The 18,936-nt window shown below is 44.5% G+C and overlaps 1 protein-coding gene across 2 annotated transcripts in view; it reads right to left on the bottom strand.

Moving 5' to 3' along the window:
• The window catches only part of LLGL1 (LLGL scribble cell polarity complex component 1), a 261,337-nt gene that overhangs the window by 55,256 nt on the left and 187,145 nt on the right, over positions 1-18,936 (bottom strand). For both annotated transcript variants that reach the window (XM_069210096.1, XM_069210097.1), the window contains exons 12-13: positions 15,300-15,453; positions 1,660-1,764 (exon numbers count right to left, since the gene is read on the bottom strand). In XM_069210096.1, coding sequence (XP_069066197.1) covers positions 1,660-1,764; positions 15,300-15,453 — 259 coding nt within the window. The remainder of the gene's footprint in view (positions 1-1,659; positions 1,765-15,299; positions 15,454-18,936) is intronic.

Raw genomic sequence — 18,936 nt, 5'->3', positions numbered from 1 at the left:
TACCTGCTTGTTTCTGAGAAGTGCCGGTACTCTCCAATTAAAAGTATTACGTTTTTCTTGAGATATGCCGGTACTCTCTCTCTCAAAATAAAAAAGTGCCGGTACTCAGTACCGGAGAGTACCGGCCCATTTAAAGCACTGATTCATCTGGAAACACCACTCAGCATTGTGTAAATGTACGTCTGTGCACACAGTTAAGAGAACATTTTACATTATACAAGACAGGTGTATGTACCTCAATAAATCGGTGGCTCACATAAGGGCCTTTGTTGAGAGATGCACGAGAAGCACTAGACTGCGACATAACCCAAACGAGACCATACCAGAAGCAACCGGTCTGTCAGCATTTCCTGTTCTAGGAACTTAGTCTTGTATTTTGGTGCTGGAAAAGACAGTTCTCCCTAGAATGTTCTTTTGCAAAGAAAGCAAGAAACCAAAGGTCACCGTCACAGGCCAGGCTTTCTCTGCAATTGTTCTAAAACTCTGTCCTCTTGCTTTGGAAAGTGCCGGTGCTCATCTTCAAATTCAAAATAAAGAATCGAACAACTTGGAGAGCACTTCACGGAGACATACCTGCCCAACATAAATCCTACTTCTAACACCTGCTGTACTGTAAGCCAACACTACACCCCGCCGACTCGCCAACCCCGATAGGGATACCCCAGGCTCAACTTCCACACAACACTATGAGGAATCACCCAGGCCTACCTTTAATAACTGCTGCATAGGAGACTCATACTCCAGCAAAGCGCTGGCCTCCTGCTCACTTTCAATCGTTCTTTCCTAAGCATGGAAACCTTTTCTCTTGTTTCTATATCAAAATCAAGCTTTGCAAAAAAAAAAAAAAAAAAAAGCTAGCTAGTGGCACAAATACAATGTCAAGGGCATGCCCACAACCCAAATGCTGAGAAATGCCCGCTCCATTTCAGCATACTTCTCTACTAAATTCACTTAAAGAAACAGTAAATTCAAAACAGCTAAACTGAACTCCACCGAGGCATTACAACACACTAATCCAATACATTTGCGTAGTGCGATTTGTACTACATATGCAGTAAGGTAAATATACGAGCATGCCAGCAACTGTCCACCAGAGCTTAGTTGGTGGCACAGCAGTGACAAAGCTTCAGAATAACTAATCTCCCTCCTGTAATTGCAATAATGATGGCAATATTACTGCAACCAGAGATAAGAGGACGGAGACAAAACAGACTCCTTTTCATAAGAAGGCCATATTGCTCTGATTGTCTACCAACAGATCAGTATCCTGCCATGCTCTGGCCTAGGAACCAGGATCCTTCTGGCCACTGCATCTACGCAAAGCCTACTCAATGTGAAGATACAGATCTCGAAACATGATACCAATCATCTAAATATTCTGGTACTGAGTCAGGCATCGTAAGGCATAAAGGGGAGCGGGCACTAAGGCATGTTCATTTAGTACTTTGATATCCAGCTGTCACCAGGACTTGGTTTTGCTGCACTGCTTGGAATGTCACCTTGTGTTATGTTAGCTGCCAAACCTTAAGGGCAGAGCATAGTAAATGTGCAAAGACACAGGTAAAAAAAATTGTAAGACTAATGCAGAGTGGAGGATTTTTTCAGTCCAGTGATTCTTAATAACAAGGTAGGTAGAAGATTTAATATCAACTGCTGTACCTGCCCTGCTGTCCCTGCTACCACCATCTTGCCAGTGTATTTGCAGAGGGCCAGTTTCTGGATGCCTAGTCTGGGGTCATCACTGTAGGGGTCGAAACAGCCAACCTATTCAAGATTAGAAACAAAGTATCAATATAAGTCACAATGTAAACTTGGGTCCATATACAATTGTACATCCACATAGACAGAACCTAAATTTCACCTGCACAGTTAGGGCCACGCCTGCTATAGATGCCCCCAGGGGCTTGTTGGATCCTGCAAACCCATTACAGCAAAATACTGATCCCCTAGGAAGTTAAAAAATAAGGTCATCTCCGGATGGGCGAGTAAAGCATAACTGCTAGGGCTGATACAGTCAGGCTCATATTATGGTTACCCAACATAATATACCAGGCAAGTTCAGTGGCATGAAACAATTGTGAGCGTGTGGCTGCTGCTAAAAAGGAATTTTTTACTTACCCTGTAAGCATCTATTTGCTCTGCATACTCCTGCCATCTACTGTTGGGTCCGGAGTTGTGCAAGTTGTTTTTCTTCAAAGAAGTCTTTTGAGTCACAAGGTAGAGTGACTCCTCTTGGTGATGATGAGCATGGTCATCAACTCCATTGTTAGATTGTTTTCTCGCAGGCGGGTGAGAAAGGATTTTATAGTATGTGTAAGTAGAGAGATGACCATGCTAAATTATACAGTTAAAAACTGGAACGGCCACATGCTTCTGGGAAGGAGGTTGGGTGCATGTGAATCTACATCACTACATGCCATGAACAAATGCTTAAAGTGTACGTAACATTCTGTTTTAGGCATGTGTGCAGGTAGGTACACGTGCTCTGTATAGACTGTAAAGCAGTCCTCATCATAAGCGGCGGCTAACCTTTGGGTGTTGTAATTGTTTGGAAAAGAGTACGTTCACTGCCTGACCTACACCGTCTTGTTGGTGTGCTAAAACATCCACACAGTAATGTTCGTTAAAGGTGTGTGATGTGGACCATGTAGTTGCTTTACATAAGTCAGCTATTGGGTTTCCTAAAAAAAGGCCATGAATGCACAATTTTTTCAAGTAAAGTGTGCTCTGGGAGGAACAGGCAAAGGTCTTTTAGCCTTAGCATAGCAAGTCTGAATGCATTTTACTATCCATCTGGCTATGCGCGATTTGGATATGGGATTGCCTTTGTGTGGTGGTGAAAAGTGACAAAAAGTTGCTTAGACTGTCACAAAGTTTTAGTTCTAACAATATATAACATAAGTGCTCTTTTTCATCTAATGTATGAGAGGACCTTTCTGCAACAGAATTTGGCTGAGGGGAAAAAACTGGCAATTCAATGGATTGATTGAGGGGAAACAGACTACCTTAAATAGGAATTTAGGGTTAGTATGAAGAACCATCCTGTCTCTGTATTCAAAATAAAAGTTATTCTCAGGTTAAAGCCTGGAGCTCACTAACACGTCTAAGTGAAGTGATGGCAACTAAAAATGCCACTGTCCAAGAGAGAAACTGAAGAGGGCATGAGTGCATAGGTTCAAATGGGGGACCCATGAGTCTTGTAAGGACAAAAATAAGGTTCAAGAAAGGTGCAGGGGGAACCAAAGATGAAATAACTTGTTTGAGTCCTTCCATAAAGGCTTCAATAACTGGAAGCTTGAACAAAACAAGCATTTTCAATGCAAGGGGTCTTGAATTTGTTCGAGTTAGAGCTATTAGCGTTGTAAAGCAAAAAACAAACAAAAAAAAACAAACAAAAAAAAAAACGCAGCGCAATTGCGCTGCGTGGAAACTAAACAGAAAGTAGTCCGGACTCCAGGCTGAAAACATCGAGCCTCGTATGTTTTTGGTACTTTACCGGTGCTGTGTAGGTGGGCTAAACACCGGAAAAGGCATGACGTATGTATACCTTTCACAAATGAAAGCAAGCGGATTTTAAAAGGCAAGCCCACGAACCAATGTAAATGACTGACGTGGCATGGGCGTGGTTTCAAGCCCAAAGAGAGATTACAGAATGGACGGAGCACTTTGTGTTCACCCATAAAAAGGTGCTATCGATTTTGGGGACGGCCAGCCTGGCAGCTAGATGTAACCATATAGATGTCAACTCTAATCCAGTCTTTTGTAAGTGATGTAGGTAGCAGACAATGTCTTGTACCATGGCTTTGAAAGGGGCCAATGTGTTTTGAGTGGCAGTAGCAAACACAAAGTTCCACTTTGCTGCATAGCAGGCCCTAGAGGTGGGTCTATGTGCTTCCTTAAGTACAGCCATACATTCTTGTGGTAAGTTCAGATAACCAAACTCTATGGCCTCAGGAGCCAAATTGCTAGGTTGAACGTTTTGGGTTCTGGGTGCCTGATTTGCCCATAGTTTTGTGTGAGACGTTCTGGCCTGCTGGGAAGCTTCTCATGTGGAACTGCAGAGCAGCCTAATAGTGTAGTGAACCAGGGCTGACAAGCCCAGGTGAGAGCTGCTAGTATTGTGAGATACATTTGCCTGAGCTTCAGAACCAGCAATGTGAGGAGTGGGAGAGGTGGAAAAGCATAGGCAAATATCCCTGGCCAACTCATCCATAGCACGTTGTCATTGGATAGTGGGTGTGGGAACCCGGAGGCAAAGTTTAGGCATTTTGCATTTTCTGGGTTTGCAAAAAGGTCTGTTTGATGGAACCCTACCTGTGGAAGAATGGAAGGAGGACTTGTGGGTGGAGTTCTAATTCATGGATTATTGCTGCATTCTACTGAGCAGGTCTGCAAAGTCATCCTCTGTTCCCGGAAGATATTCCGCTAACTCAATGTTGCGATGTACAGCTCAATTCAAGATGGTGTGACAGTTGTGGAGACCATTTTACCCCCCTGTTTTTGAGGTAATACGACTGTCATATTGTCCCTTCAGACTAGGACAACCCTTCGAGTTAGGTGAGGTAGGAATGCTTCCAATGCCAAGTGACCAGCTTGAAGCTCTAGGTAGTGGATGTGTAGAGTCCAATGCATGGCATTCCAGAGACCCTGCACTTAGTTCTTGTAGATGTGCACGCCTTCCAGTCTGGGATGTGTCTATTGTGAGAGTGATGTGGGGAACAGGGATGAGAAAAGGCTGCCCTTTCAACAGGTTGGTGGCATTCCACCATTGCAGAAAGCAGTGAGTGTGGCGGTCTATCTACACCAGATCCTCCAACTGACCCTGTGACTAAGATCACTGTTAAGCTAGACATTACTGTAGTGGGCACTGTTAGAGATTGGTTCTCTAGTTGGCAGAGGTATACATCCTGTCCAATTAGGTTCCACAATTCTAATTGACCTCTACTTACCCGCTGGTAGCTTGGCGCAGAGCAGGCAGGCTCTACTTAGAAGGCAATGTTTAAAGTACTGCTGCAACACACACTGTAATCACATAGGGAACACCAATAAAAGACTCCACACAGGTGTAGAAAAATAAAGCTTATTTATCTGTGTAAACAAATACCAAAATGACAAAAATCCAATTAATAGGTCGGGAGAAACGACTGTTGCAGAAATAAATGGGAAGGCAGTGCCAGGTGCACTTGTGCTCTTTTTAGAGCCTTTATGGTAATTCAGCTCTGCAGTGCAACATTAGAAATAAGGCTCAGGGCTCAACACACCCCTTAGCTCGAGCACCTGCAGCAATTGTTGCCCCTGCAATGGCCGTCTGTGGGCCTCATCCTCCGGCCCACAGTGCAGGGAGGATGTCACGCTGCAAAGCAGCTGTCCGGATGTCATGGGTCTCTCACAAGGGGCTTACAGTGCTAGACGGCAAGACGGGCTGCAATGCAGCAACCAGGTGGGGCGCTCGTGCTGTCAGCAACTTCTCCCTGCGGCACTGGGAGACAAGTCGCGCTGCAGTGCAGTCAGTCAGGGAAGTCCACCAGTATTTTGATGTCGGAGAGGCTTGTGATGAGTAGAGCGGGAAGCACTGCTCCTGGGTTGATCAATGAGAGCACGTCCCTCGGTGCTGGGGAGCGGGATGCTGTAGAAGGAAGATACAAGTCTCATGGCTTACAATTCAGCAACAGCCACACAGGGAGGAAATCTTTGATCTCCCTGAGATTTCCCACATAACAGGGGGCAAACCAACAAGCACGTAGAGTCACTCTGGGTTTTAGTCTTTGGCAGGGCAGAGATCAGCAGAATAAGGAAAAGCAGCAGTCTCTGGCAATGGTCAGTCCTGGCAGAGTGGTGATTCTGGCAGTACAGCAATCTTTACTCCAGCAGAGTTTTATTGAAGTCCAGAAGTGCACGTTTTTAGGCAGTCAGAGACCCAGTACTTATATTAAAAAGTGTCTGATGTGGGGGATGACTGCAAAAAGGTTTCTCTGCAGTGCACAGGTCCCACTTTCAGCCCAGCCCCAGACTTTCAGTGGGAGGTAGTCTGCTCCTTTGTGTGGGCTTTGGCCACTACCCCATTGAAATTTAGGTGGTAGCCCTTCCCAACCTCCTCCCCAGGAAGACCCATCACCATGCAGATTGAATACAGATGCAGCCAGGCATCCTGCCTGTTGTGTGAGTCTGGAGAGAATGCACAAGTGTAGCTGTCACCTATCCCAGGTCAGATGTGAATTGGAGGGAGGCTGTAGGCACACAGGACAGTGTGGGAAGAGAAATACCCACTTTCTAGAAGTGGCATTTCTAAAATAGTAATAATAAAATCAGACCTTACCAGTAAAGTGGATTTATCATTACCATTCCAGATACTAAACATGATGCAGCTACTGCTCTGTGATCATGAATTACAGCTTAAAAAAAAGTATATTAAGGAATTCCCAATGGTAAGAATGCCATGTCTAACAGGTGCATATGTAATTGGGCATGGGGAACTATGGCAATGCAGGAAGCCATCATCCCTAAAAGATGCATGACCATCCTCATTGTAAGTTGTTGGTTTGTTTGAAACTAGGGCAGTGTTGCCTAAAAGATCTGGATTCTTATGCGATTGAGTAGGCTAATCCTAATTGTGTGTTTAGGATTGCCCCTAAATGTAGCTGAACCTGCATCGGATGTAGGTCAGATTTGGGAATGTTGATAGTAAACCCTAAGCCGTGGAGAAGATCTATTGCCAGAGTGTGTTGCTAGCACTGATGAAGTGTTGGCTTTGATAAGCCAGTCGTCCAGATAAGGGAATATGTGGACATTTTGTCTGCATAGATGAGCTCCTACCATTGCCAGGCATTTGGTGAACTCTCAGGGTGCGGTGGTGACCCTGAACAGGAGAACTCTGAATTGGTAATGTTTACCTGCCAATGAGCTGGGTGTATTGTTATGTGGAAGTAGGCATACTTTAGGTCTAGTGCTGCCATAAAATTGTCCTCTTGAAGAAACGGATTGCGCCCTTTAAAGTGACCATGTGGAAGTGCTCGGATACAATGGATTTGTCAAAGACTGCCCTTAAGGACCTGTCCTTTCTTCGGGATTAGGAAAAACAGAGAGCATACCCCCGAGTCTTGATGTTGAAGGAGGACAGGTTCTATAGCTCATTTGAGAAGAGCTCGAACTTCCTTCTTCAGTAATGCTTGATGTCTATGCGAGAGCATGTGAAGGCGAGGTGGAATATTGGGAGGTATGATGATGAGCTCCAGCCAACAGCCATGTTCGATAATGGCTAATACCTGCTTGTCTGTTGCGCTTGAAATGCCAGGTTGAAAGGAAATGCATTCTACCCCCAACAGGTGTTACATGATCGGTGGGGTAGGAGAGGGAAGTCACTGCTTGGAGGATGTAGCTCCTCAGGGAGGAGGCACCCTTACTTCTACCTTTGGTATTACTACCTCTAAAGGAGCCACGGTAGTAGCCCTTTGAGCAGGAGACTTGAGTGTTTTTGTTGCAAGGTGGATGCCTCTGAAGAGGTAGATTTGAAGGCTCCACGGTAAGCTGGTTGACGAAAAGTGCCACAGGAAGCAGGTGTTTGAAGTGCAGCTATGGCTTTTGCCCTCAGTGTCCTTGTTTTATTTGTTCTAATATAGAGACCACCAGAGGACCGAAAAGGTGTTCCTTGTTAAAGAGCATGTTTAATACAGCTTGCTGGCCCTCTGGTTTAAACCCAGAGATTCTAAATCAGGTGTAGCACCTAAGTAAAATACTGGTGTTCAGTACCCTTGCTGCGGTCCCTGCAATATCTACTGCACACCATATGGATGCATTTGTGATGATTTGTCCTGGCGAAACGAACTGCTGACCATGTTTGTGTTCCTCCGGGCGATACTGGGGTAGTTCTTCCATTTCGTCCCAGTCGGTGCAGTCACAGCGTGCTAGGAGAGCTCCTGCGTTGAAAATAAGTCAGTAGTTGGCAGCATGTGCTGCAACTCTGTTTCTCGCAATGTCTACTCTCTTGATCTCCTTGTCTGAAGGCTGCATGTCTTCAGTGGCTTGGGAGGTGGCTCTCTTGCGTGCTGTGGTGGGCAACTAGTGAGTCTGGTGGTAGTTGTCTTTTAACCCTTTCGCTGCCAGGCCTTTTACCCCTCAGGTGCCAGGCTTTTTTTTGGCTATTTGGGGCAGTTCGCGTTTAGGCTCTCATAACTTTTTGTCCACATAAGCTACCCATGCCAAATTTGGGTCCTTTTTTTCTCAACATCCTAGGGATTCTAGAGGTACCCAGACTTTGTGGGTTCCTCTGAAGGATACCAAGAAATTAGCCAAAATACAGCAAAAAGTTCATTTAAAAAGAAGAAAAAAAAAAAAAGAAAAAAAAAAAGAAAAAAAAGGAGGACAGGAGCAGGCAGACTTGAATCAGAAAACCCAATTTTTCAACACAATTTTGGCATTTTACTGGCACATACACCAGTTTTACTATTTTTTTGTGCCTTCAGCCTCCTTCCAGTTAGTGAACGGAATTGGTGTGAAACCAATGCTGGATCCCAGACAGCTAAACATTTCTGAAAAGTAGACAACATTCTGAATTCAGCAAGGGGTAATTTGTGTAGATCCTACAAGGTTTTCCTACAGAAAATAACAGCTGAAATAAAATAAATATTGAAATGGAGGTGAAAAAAACCCAGCCATTTTTCTCCACGTTTTACCCTGTAACTTTTTCCTGCAATGTCAGATTTTTTAAAGCAGTATACCGTTACCTCTGCCAGACTCTTCTGGTTGTGGGGATATATAGGGCTTGTAGGTTCATCAAGAACCCTAGGTATCTAGAGCCAATAAATGATCTGCCCCCTGAAATGGGTTTTCATTCTATACCGGGTATACAGCAATTGATTTGCTGAAATATAAAGAGTGAAAAATAGGTATCAAGAAAACCTTTGTATTTCCAAAATGGAACACACTGTCTTACATTTGGAAGGAAAAAACAAAGAAAGTCAAGGGCCAATAACACTTGATTTGCTATTCTGTGTTCCCCCAAGTCTACTGATAAAAATGGTACCTCACTTGCGAGGGTAGGCCTAATGCTCGCAACAGGAAACACAACATGGACACATCACATTTTTACATTGAGCCACAAATTTCCTTCCATCCAGCGTTCCCCCAAGTTTCCAGATGAAAATGGTACCTCACTTGTGTGGGTAGGCCAAACTTATCAAATACAAAAACTACCTGTTTTTGCAGGGGGGGGGGGGGAGGGGAGGGCACCTGCGTTTTTGGCCCTGGGATCAGCAGCCATCTAGGGAAACCTAGCAAACCCAGACATTTCTGAAAACTAGACACACAAGGGAGTCCAGGGAGGTGTGACTTGCGTGGATCCCCCAATGTTTTCTTAGCCAGAATACTCAGCAAACCTCATATTTAGCTTAAGCAAAAAAAACGAGAGAAATTACATTTTCCCCACATTTCTGTGTGGGATCACCGCACAGGGACAAATGTCCTACCACCCAACGTTCCCCTCAGTCTCCCGGTAAAAATGATACCTCACTTCTGTAGGTGGGCCAAGTGCCTGTGACAGGGAAGAGCCAAAAACATGTCGAAATTGAGGAGGAACCAAAGTGGGTCCTAAAACATTTTTAGGCTGACAAGTGCAGCAGAATTATTATCGGTGTACATGAGACAATGCAGGGTGGTAGGAATTTTGTGGGTTCCTGCAAATTCTGGTAGGTTCCATCACAAAAATGTGCGATTTCCAGCAAACTTGGAGGTTTGCAGGGCATTGTGGGTAAGAAAATGGTGTGGGGTGCACGTGAAGCACACCACCCTGGAATCACCCAGATGTTTAGTTTTCAGATGCGTCTAGGTCTTGTGCAGTTTTCTACATGGGAGCATCCCAAAGTTCAAAAAGTGCAGCCCTCACCATTCCAAATGGGACGATTTTGAGTTAGCCAAGTTCTCATGGCCCAAATGTAAAACCAAAACCCAAAATAATCCAATGTCCTGTTGCTTGCCCTGGGATAAAATGTTTTAGTGTGAGGGGGGGGAAGAGCTGAAAGACTGTTACCCACTTCAGTTGGGGTGGGGGCATAACCATGCCTATACTGGTTGGTAGCCACCACCCCACTATTTTTTGTTTTTTCTAAAATTCCCTGGTATCTAGTAGCCTTTCTGCCCCCCTTCCCGGGGTGTGGATCAGGGGTAATTGCTCCATCTGCCCACTAGTGGGCAGAACAACTTTGGCTCCATTCATTTGGGGTGGAGGTATGGACATACCCCACCCTCTTATTTTGAGAAAAAAAATATTCCCTGGTCTCTGGTGGGCTTTCTTCCCTTGATTTCTATGTCTTCGGCTCCGAAGCTTTTGGCTTGGAGGTGGAAGGTGCAGTCTTCGTTGAGGTGGTCGGAGTAGACTGTCGGCTCGGCACCGAAGGTTGAGATGGTACAGACTGCTGGTCTTGGTACGAGGAGGCTGATGCTGAAGGTTATGGCTTCAAAAGTGTTTTCGGCGCAAGGCCCAAGGGCGGGCGCCCAAAGCAGTTTTCCGCTGCGGACCCTGGCTAGACTGCAGTGGTGGACTAGGGACCTAAAGTTCTGCGACCAGAAGTGACAAAGGTTTTTTTTAGTCCACCTGGGCTGGAGGGCAGAGGTGCCGAACTCACAGGTTGAGCTGGTGTAATGTCCGCCATTTAGAGATCGGAGTTGGAACCTTTGACAACAGAGAAGGTCTTCTCTTCTTCGACGGATGGCTGCTCCTTGGCATGCTTCTTACAGAAAATGTTGGGAGAGTCGTTGGTGGCTCTGTAAGACATCTTGAGGCGCTGTGCTCTACAATACCAAAGTGTCTTTTTGGATCATAAAGACTTGCACATTTCACAGTTGACTTTTTTGTGCTCTGGGTTCAAGCACAATTTGCACACAGAGGGTTGGTCCGTGCAAGGGTACTCCGCATGGCAAAGCAGGCAGGCAGACCAATATGAGAACTGAAAAGGCATGCGTTCTATCACCAGTGGGGCATTGATGCAAACTGAGATGGAGCTGGAAGGTAGGCCTTGAAGGGTGGTGCACCAAAAGGCTTTGGTCTGGATCAAACCGGCAAGGTCGTTAATTGACGTGCAGATTGGGAAATGTGAATGTAAACCATAGCAATGGAAGGGACTAGAAGTGGAACCAAAGATCGAACCGTAACGGAGTCGAAAACAGAACGAAGGCACACACGTCTGAATCAGATGGCAGAGAGAAAATAATCTAACAATGGAGTTGATGTTCATGCGCATTATGACCAAGAGGAGGAGTCACTACCTCGTGACTAGAAAGACTTCTTAGAAGATAAACAACTTGCACAACTTCGGACCCAAACTTAGATGGAAGGAGTATGCAGAGCATGTGTATCTACAGCCACACAAGTAGATCAATAAAGGAACAGGGATCACGAAAAATCCAAGTGTCGCACAACTAATCAATATTGCAATCAAGGCACACCAATCAGCAGGAGTGCGCTACGGGTTTGATATTTAGCTTGTGGTGTATATTATTGCAAATCTATCACTTTTACAGATAACACATTTTTCATGGATATGGCCACACAATTCACACCGAGCTGCAGTTTTACTGATAAAACCATAGCAACAAATGATGATTTGGTTTCAGCAAATATTGATTGTTTGCACATCTCTAAGTAAAGTGGCTTGATTTGTTTTGATCCTATTAAAATCTTTGTTTTCTTCACACTTCAGAATTACAAAATATGTGCTTCGTTTGTGCTTTATTAACTGCTGACGTATTTTGAAATAATTTTACAATTAATTTACAAGTTTTACATTTTGGTGTGTGCTAGTAAAATATGACACCTTACAGCCTTTCCTTTCACACTCCCTTTGCCCCAGCAATATTATCAGATAGTTCTCCTTACAAAATGCTCTATCTGTGCAGATAGAAAACGAAAAGTAAACACCAATCTATATGTTGAAGGAATAGGCAGCAGTTTATCAGAAGCCATTGCCAGACACTAGAGAGCACCACAAATGTGTCAAAGTAATAGTAAAATTTGAATATATTTATATTGTTCCTTCACCTTCTGTACTCTTGCATGGATATTTTGGGGGTGCTGCAGCACCCCCACTTTTTGGTAATGATTAGTCATGTGTCAGTCTTGCCTCTCATGAAACTAACTCAACCTCATCCTTGTCTGCCTTTCAGAAGATTAGGCAATCAAAAATACCAGCTACTACATGGAGTTGTACCTACGACGCTCCAGTTTCATATAGAGCTGAATAAACTTGAACAAAGGTCTTCAAACAATTACATGATCATGAGACTCTGAACTGCTGGGTCAATTGAAGAAGGTGATGTCCAATCAGTAGTACAGGAATGTAATTTCCAAGTAGATGGAATCCTCAGTGCATGGGTAGAGTCACTGTGCAAACTGTAAATAAATGTCAAGCACAACGGAGTTCCTAGCAGTAAAATTCCTGCTGTGTGTGAATTATTTTCTCCAGTTTGCCCTTTCCGAAGGCCAAGTCCATCTTACAACAGCATAGCATTAAACAACGATTAAAGGGCGAGCAATCTACAGTTGACACTCCAGCATTAGAACAGTAATAAGATTTGGGTGTAATTATGAGACTAGTACACAGGGAAGGCTTTGTAAACATTCACATCATCACACAAGGAGGCAAGTAAATTAATACACTACTCTATTCAGAAAGGACAAGTTTTTAATCCATACATCATTTTCTCAATACGGAATAGTGAATGCATAGCACTCTCCTGTTTTGCTACTTGTGCATCCAAAACCAAGGTACTTACAAAGGCCCCGATAAACAGCTGCATGGTGCCCATGGAGTGCAAAAGCCTGGTACTGTGCAGTAACGGAGTACCATGAAATTACAAGTCCAACCCCACAGAATGGGGAATAACCACGCTGACCAGTTTTATTTCCGGGTCAAATTAAGCCCAGAATTCCTTTAATGCAGATTAATGCTCTCATTTACTACAGCAAATGTGAGTGCTGTTGAAGAAGTGGTGTAGGAAGGGGGTGAGTTGAAGTCAATGTTCAAGGGAGGCTGGGGAAGCAGGGTGAGTCATCCAAGCACCCCTCCTGCTTTAAGACATGGTTGGTTGGGCAGGGTCCAAAGCAAGCTTGCGTCTGCTGACTCTGCCTAATCTTCTTTCGATTTCACCACTCTAATTCTCCAGCTGGTGAAATAGAAGCTGGTGTGTGGCCCACAAATCATCTGGGACTAGGTTTTCCGGCTGAAAGAAGGGCCAATGAAGCAATACTTTTCAGGGGTTACAGCCAGTAAGCTCCTCGGATGCAGGTACTTAAGTTTGCTTTTGTCTAGCACGGATATGGACTCTCATACACACTACCTCCCAAGGGCAGCAGCCAGCAAAGAATTGGTGGCCAGGAATTTTTTTAGAACGAGTAGGGAGGCATCATTCATATGTCACCATATGATGCACTTTAAATTCTGTGGTAGCACTCAGCTACCACTTCTTGATAGGTTTGTGTAACATTTTTACTTTTACTAGAGTTAGTTTACTTCCCTCCTGGTGATAGAGGATGGTGGAGTGTGGAAGAGCCCAAAAAAACTCACATGGCTGACCACAGAACACTGGTGAACACACAACGGATACATGAACTATCCGAAATCTACAGTGCCAACAAGAAAGTACTTTGCACTTTCTCTCTCGGTTTATTGCAACAATGTTGATTTGTGACAAGTTTTACGAAGTAGTCACGTGAATGTAGATCTAAGAACTCAGCCTGGCCAGAGTTGAATCCCTTCCAGCACTGGTTTCTGCTTAAGCCCAGCATGGTTACAGCCCAGTGGGAGCCAAAAACTCCATCAAGGAAACGTGCTGAAGGGAAGAGGAGAAAGGTACATGGGCGGGAAAGACATGTAAAACGAGAGAAAGGAAGAGACAGCGGAAAGAGCCCAGCTGTTGCAGTGGCTGAAGCCAAAGAAAGTCTAGAGATTTCCTGTATGGGCTCCAAGTCTGTACATCTGCGATCCATTTCTGACAAAACACTAGTTCCAGCCCTCACAGGAGTGCCTCTGCCTGGTGTTCTCACTGCATCTGCAAAACCTTGGGTGTGCCACAGGCCTCGCTTTCCTACAGATGTTGTTTTTATGTTTTAATAGAGCATTGGAGAACTGTATCACGGGGTGGAGATTGCGGCTACTGTCATTCAGAGGTCTCTTGAGCACCTGAAAAAGGGAAGGGGGAATGGGCTGAACTTTATTTTTTAAATAAAAATGAATAAATAACCTTGCTAAAAGTAGCGCGCTTGGTTATGGAGTTTATAGTATATCAAAGCACACTACTTGTAGCAGTGTCAATGCACTTGGGTACAGTGAGCGTAGACTGGATACTTGAGGTATCAGGTGGGTGAGGAGAGTGGTACAAGTGGAAGGGCATGAGATTCGAGGTGAACAAGATACTGGAACAAACGTTTGAGCGAGGATGTTTCAATTGCACTTTTTAGGCATTTCCTAGTCTGAGCAGAGCTGCTCCCCTTCATATACAAACCCATATAGACATTCACGATTCAACACTCCAGAGGTACGTTCTTGCAGGAGTAGGAATGAAAAAGTTAAAACTACATCCCACTCAACATCTATGAATGGTGGAGCAAGAGAAACCCATCCAGCATCCTGTCAGATCTCTGCCTACATTCCATATTGATGCACTTCAGAAACCCATCTGCTTTCCAGAAAGTCACGACTGCCAGATTCACTAAATCCACCTCCGAGAGCTTCGTTGCCAAAATGGGGAGTCGGCAGAATATAAAAGACTACACAGTTGTTAAATTAACAGCCTCCCCTTCTTACTTATAGGACTGAATTCCGAAAAAACCCGCACTTAGTTTCTACAGGGTTAACCAGACACTCTTCCTCACCAGCATCCCATTAACACTTGACTGCACTAATGCAGGCTTTCATCCCTCAAAGAAGGAACAAACCTCAGAGTAGAAAACCTTGATATGGTAAAATCGTGATAAATGCCACGCTACAGTATATGCGCAGAAAACAACCAACTGTTGTTGATGTACCACTTGGGAACCTTTATTGCAGCGGCGGGAACAAGCATGTAGAGGGAGAAATAGGGACAAGCACAAGAGGAGTTTTAGGTGGGGAGGGGGCGTGAGGCCATCAAAACCTCCACGAGGTCCTCTTCATTCACTTCAAATCAACCAGTTTCAGCTTTGGTTTTTTCCCCCTCCCATCTGCCCACTCAAACAAAATATGGTTTTAATTTGATCTATTCCTACAGTAAGATAAGGCCGGGCTCCCCCACTCAATGCCTTCGCATGGCACAAGCAACAACATATCTGGTACCTTGCGGAAGGGTGGCCACTCTTCCTCACAGCTGTGGTTCAGGCTGTCGTTGTGTTCACACTCGGTTTGGAAGATGGTGGAAGTGCCGAGTTTGTACAGTGGCTTCAGTGAAACTCCAGAGGCATCCCAGAATCGTACTGTACCATCCTCGTGTCTAGAATAGAGGACAGAGAAATAACAAGAGCATATTATAAAAAAAAATTAAAAAATGCAGGTGGCCTCCCTAAACTTCTTGTTCCTTTATGCTATTGCACATTGTGCATAGAGAAACAAAGATATGAGAACACAGTTTTCGTGCTTCAGTTAGCTGCCTTTTACATCACTCCCAGTTCTTCAAAAGGCAAGGAAAATGTTACTTACCCAATAAGCATCTGTTCCTGGCATAAAGTGCTGTCGATTCACATGCTCTGTATACTCCTGCCATCTAGTGTTGGTTTCGGAGTGTTACAAGTTGTTTTTCTTCGAAGAAGCATTTTCGAGGCACAGGATCAAGTGACGCCTCGGTGATGCTGCTGATGGGCATCAAGTCTTTGTTAGACTGTTTTCTCTCCACCGTCGGGTTTGGACGTGTGAATCTTCGCTCTGTCTTCGAATCGATTTGGCCCGAAACTTTCCATCAGTCTTTCTTTTATTTGATGGTATTGTTATTTTGATTGCAAAATTCCACCTTTACATTTGTTCTATCCAATCATCAGGTCGATTGCCAACCGAGCACCTTCCAGGGTGGCATTGCTCGTTTTCGGGCCTTACTTCATGCAGCACCGAAGAGACTGTTGAGCTAAGGGAACAGACGCCATTTTGTTTCTATCCTCTGTGCCATTTCAAATTCCCCCACGCAGACCATCATCAGGTGTGTAACCTGTGCCTCTCTCCCGATCATCAATAAGCTCCCTGCAATGCCTCGGAGTTCTTCAGATCAAAGAAGACCCTTTGTGACAGAAGAGTTTGTAGGTCTGAGATGGTGCATAAGTCCCAAGAACACACCCCGGACATCTTTGGGAAGGACGACGCACAGGAAGAGCCCAAACAAGGAGATGTGGTCTCCATTCAAAACACCGACTTAGATGTTCAGTCGGACATTCAGTCATGAGGTGGTGTCAGCACAGCCAGCGAGTACTGTGACCCCCTCCTGCCCACCCAAAGACTGTTAGAAAGCCCCTTGCAGAGGTCGCAGAACCGCCACTGCCAGCAGGGCACAGCCAGGTTCGAAAAAATACTTTGGCTGCCCTGCCCTTCGGCTTGGCGCCGAAATTGGAAAAATCAATAACAGTCTTCGACATCGACCTCCAGCATCCCGGTCCAAACTACTTCCAGCAAATCTTCGGCACCTCAGCTCTGCGCTGAACAGACAACAGCTGCTTAGGTACCGACAAAGGATCACCCCATCGGTGCTGAAAACAAAGGAACCAAACCCTTCAGAGCACATGGACTCCCAGTCAATCCTCCACTACGCCATCTGAGACTATATAGGAGACTATGGACGGTAAACTGCACCGCCTCCATATCCAGGAAGGTTACTGCCGCCCCCTGTCGCATTCAAGAGGAAGTTATCCTTTCAAGAGGCTTTGGACACTTCACCACCTGCAAAAAAGGCCTCCAAGGACAAGGCTACCGCTACTTCGATTAGCTTTTTTCTCTTCCTCCGGAACCACCTTCCTTACCACACTCCTGGCTTCTCCTCCACCCCCTATATTTACAACTACTGCACTACCCATGATGTGGAGGAGACATTTAACTTCATTCCATGGTCTTAAACTCATGATGTATTGAATCTAATTTGTGACTGCATTAAAGAATCTCCAAAAAAGGGCAAGTGAGGGTCGAAACACTAGGAGACTGACAAACGCTTTCATATTCTGGGACTCAACACTTCTATCGTCGAAGTTATACATTGTGACTTGAAATCTACAAGCATAATTCAAACCCAGATTGCAAACATGTCTTGTAATAACAGTTAAAGGCTACAAGAAAATAAGGAGCATATCTCTGAGTAGCTCTTGGACCTCCCCAACGACTACAATAAATGATCAGGCCAGATTGCTAATTCGTAATCCAGCATGCAACCAGGTTTGTTTCTGGTCTCATTCGTGCTTTTCAAACCCATTGGCAGCCGTACAGCAGCAGTTGGAACTTTTTTGAGGATCAGTTAATTTTGCACACAAAAGATCAAATTCATGTTCTCCAGAATACTTATATATTCAGGCTACACTAAATTAGGCTTGGGACCGCAAAAGTAACCAAATGGCCAGGACAAAAATACACAAAAGAGGGTGAGGATTGGGAATACTGAAGTAATGAATCAAACAGAAGATTACCCCACGTTGAAATGCATGGAAGCTGTGACACTGTCCATTGTCAGGTCATCCCACTCTATGTGAGATGTTGGAGAACAATTTTGAACATCTGTTACATACAGATTTAGGAATTACAATGCTGTATTAAGAAAATGCCGAACAAAAGGCATTTAACACCAACCAATGAGGCTTTAAAAACAATAAATAAGAGCCAGAAATAATTAAATTCCAGTAAGAAGTGACAGCAACCCAGATATTGAATTCATTTTTTTTTTTTTAACAGGGTGCCTTGTATGGATGATGGGGGGAGGGACAGAGAGGTGTGTGAGTTCCCCATTTCTAAGTGCTGACAAGCTGGGAAGTAAACTGACACAGAAATAGATAAAAGTGCACTGGTTAGCATTGCACAACATAGTCTAGTGAGGAAGTTGTAACCAGAGCTCTGCCTTCCTAGCAATTTAGCCATTAGACTGCCACTAACACCAACCGCCCAATATTTATTCACTATGATTATTCCTATCATTGTATTTGTCTTTAGACCTCAAGCCCATCTTGGCCTTTGGTCAAGGGTGTATCTTAGTCAGTGACACAGTTGAAGACTAGGTCTGAGACCTCCAAACCAACAAAACAGTGAACTCAAGTGAAAAAACAGAAAGAGGGTGCAATGAGGTGATGAGGTGTGGTTAAGGAAAGTGATGACTAATAACATTTCTTAGCAAAAATGGTTAGTGACAGTTCCCAAACTTTCTCAGAAACTCATGCCGCACACTGCCCAATACTGAAGATGCCTAATACCAAGGCTGTCTAGTTGTGCTTGCACCTCATCCCTCCTTCACCCGCCACACTAGAGTTGTGCCCTTCTAGCAGGTTCTCCATGCTGCTTTCTTCTTTCCTCACCGCTATGTCATTCTCTGCCTTTCCCCTTTTTCTGTCTCTCTCAGTCTAGTGGAAACATCAGATTGAAGAATAAAACATGACCACAAGCACTCCACCAAAGAAAAAAAGACAAAGAAAATAAGTGCTGATGGGCTGTACCTGCAACCACTGGCTCAAGGTAAGCTCTGATCAGAGGGTTTTGTAAAGGTTCTGTGCTACTAGGAAAACCAGTGGGAGGACAGGACGATATTCTGAAAAGTCAGTAGTTGGGAAATAACTGACTGAATTCAAAACGAGTGAGGAAAAAATTCAGGCCTAACATGCACTATGAAAGTAGAATTTTGAGACACAAAACAGTATCTGGGGATACTTTACACATCTGTTCGTTCTGATAGCTGGGTTTCCCTACTTACAACCACAACCATCAATATTCCCCATCTTCAGTGTGACGGATCACCAGACTGCAC

This window comes from Pleurodeles waltl, chromosome 10 (genome assembly GCF_031143425.1).
Source record: "Pleurodeles waltl isolate 20211129_DDA chromosome 10, aPleWal1.hap1.20221129, whole genome shotgun sequence".
Taxonomy (NCBI): domain Eukaryota; kingdom Metazoa; phylum Chordata; class Amphibia; order Caudata; family Salamandridae; genus Pleurodeles; species Pleurodeles waltl.
The sequence above is the reverse complement of the archived record's forward strand: the minus strand, read 5'-3'. Positions and strand labels throughout refer to the sequence as shown.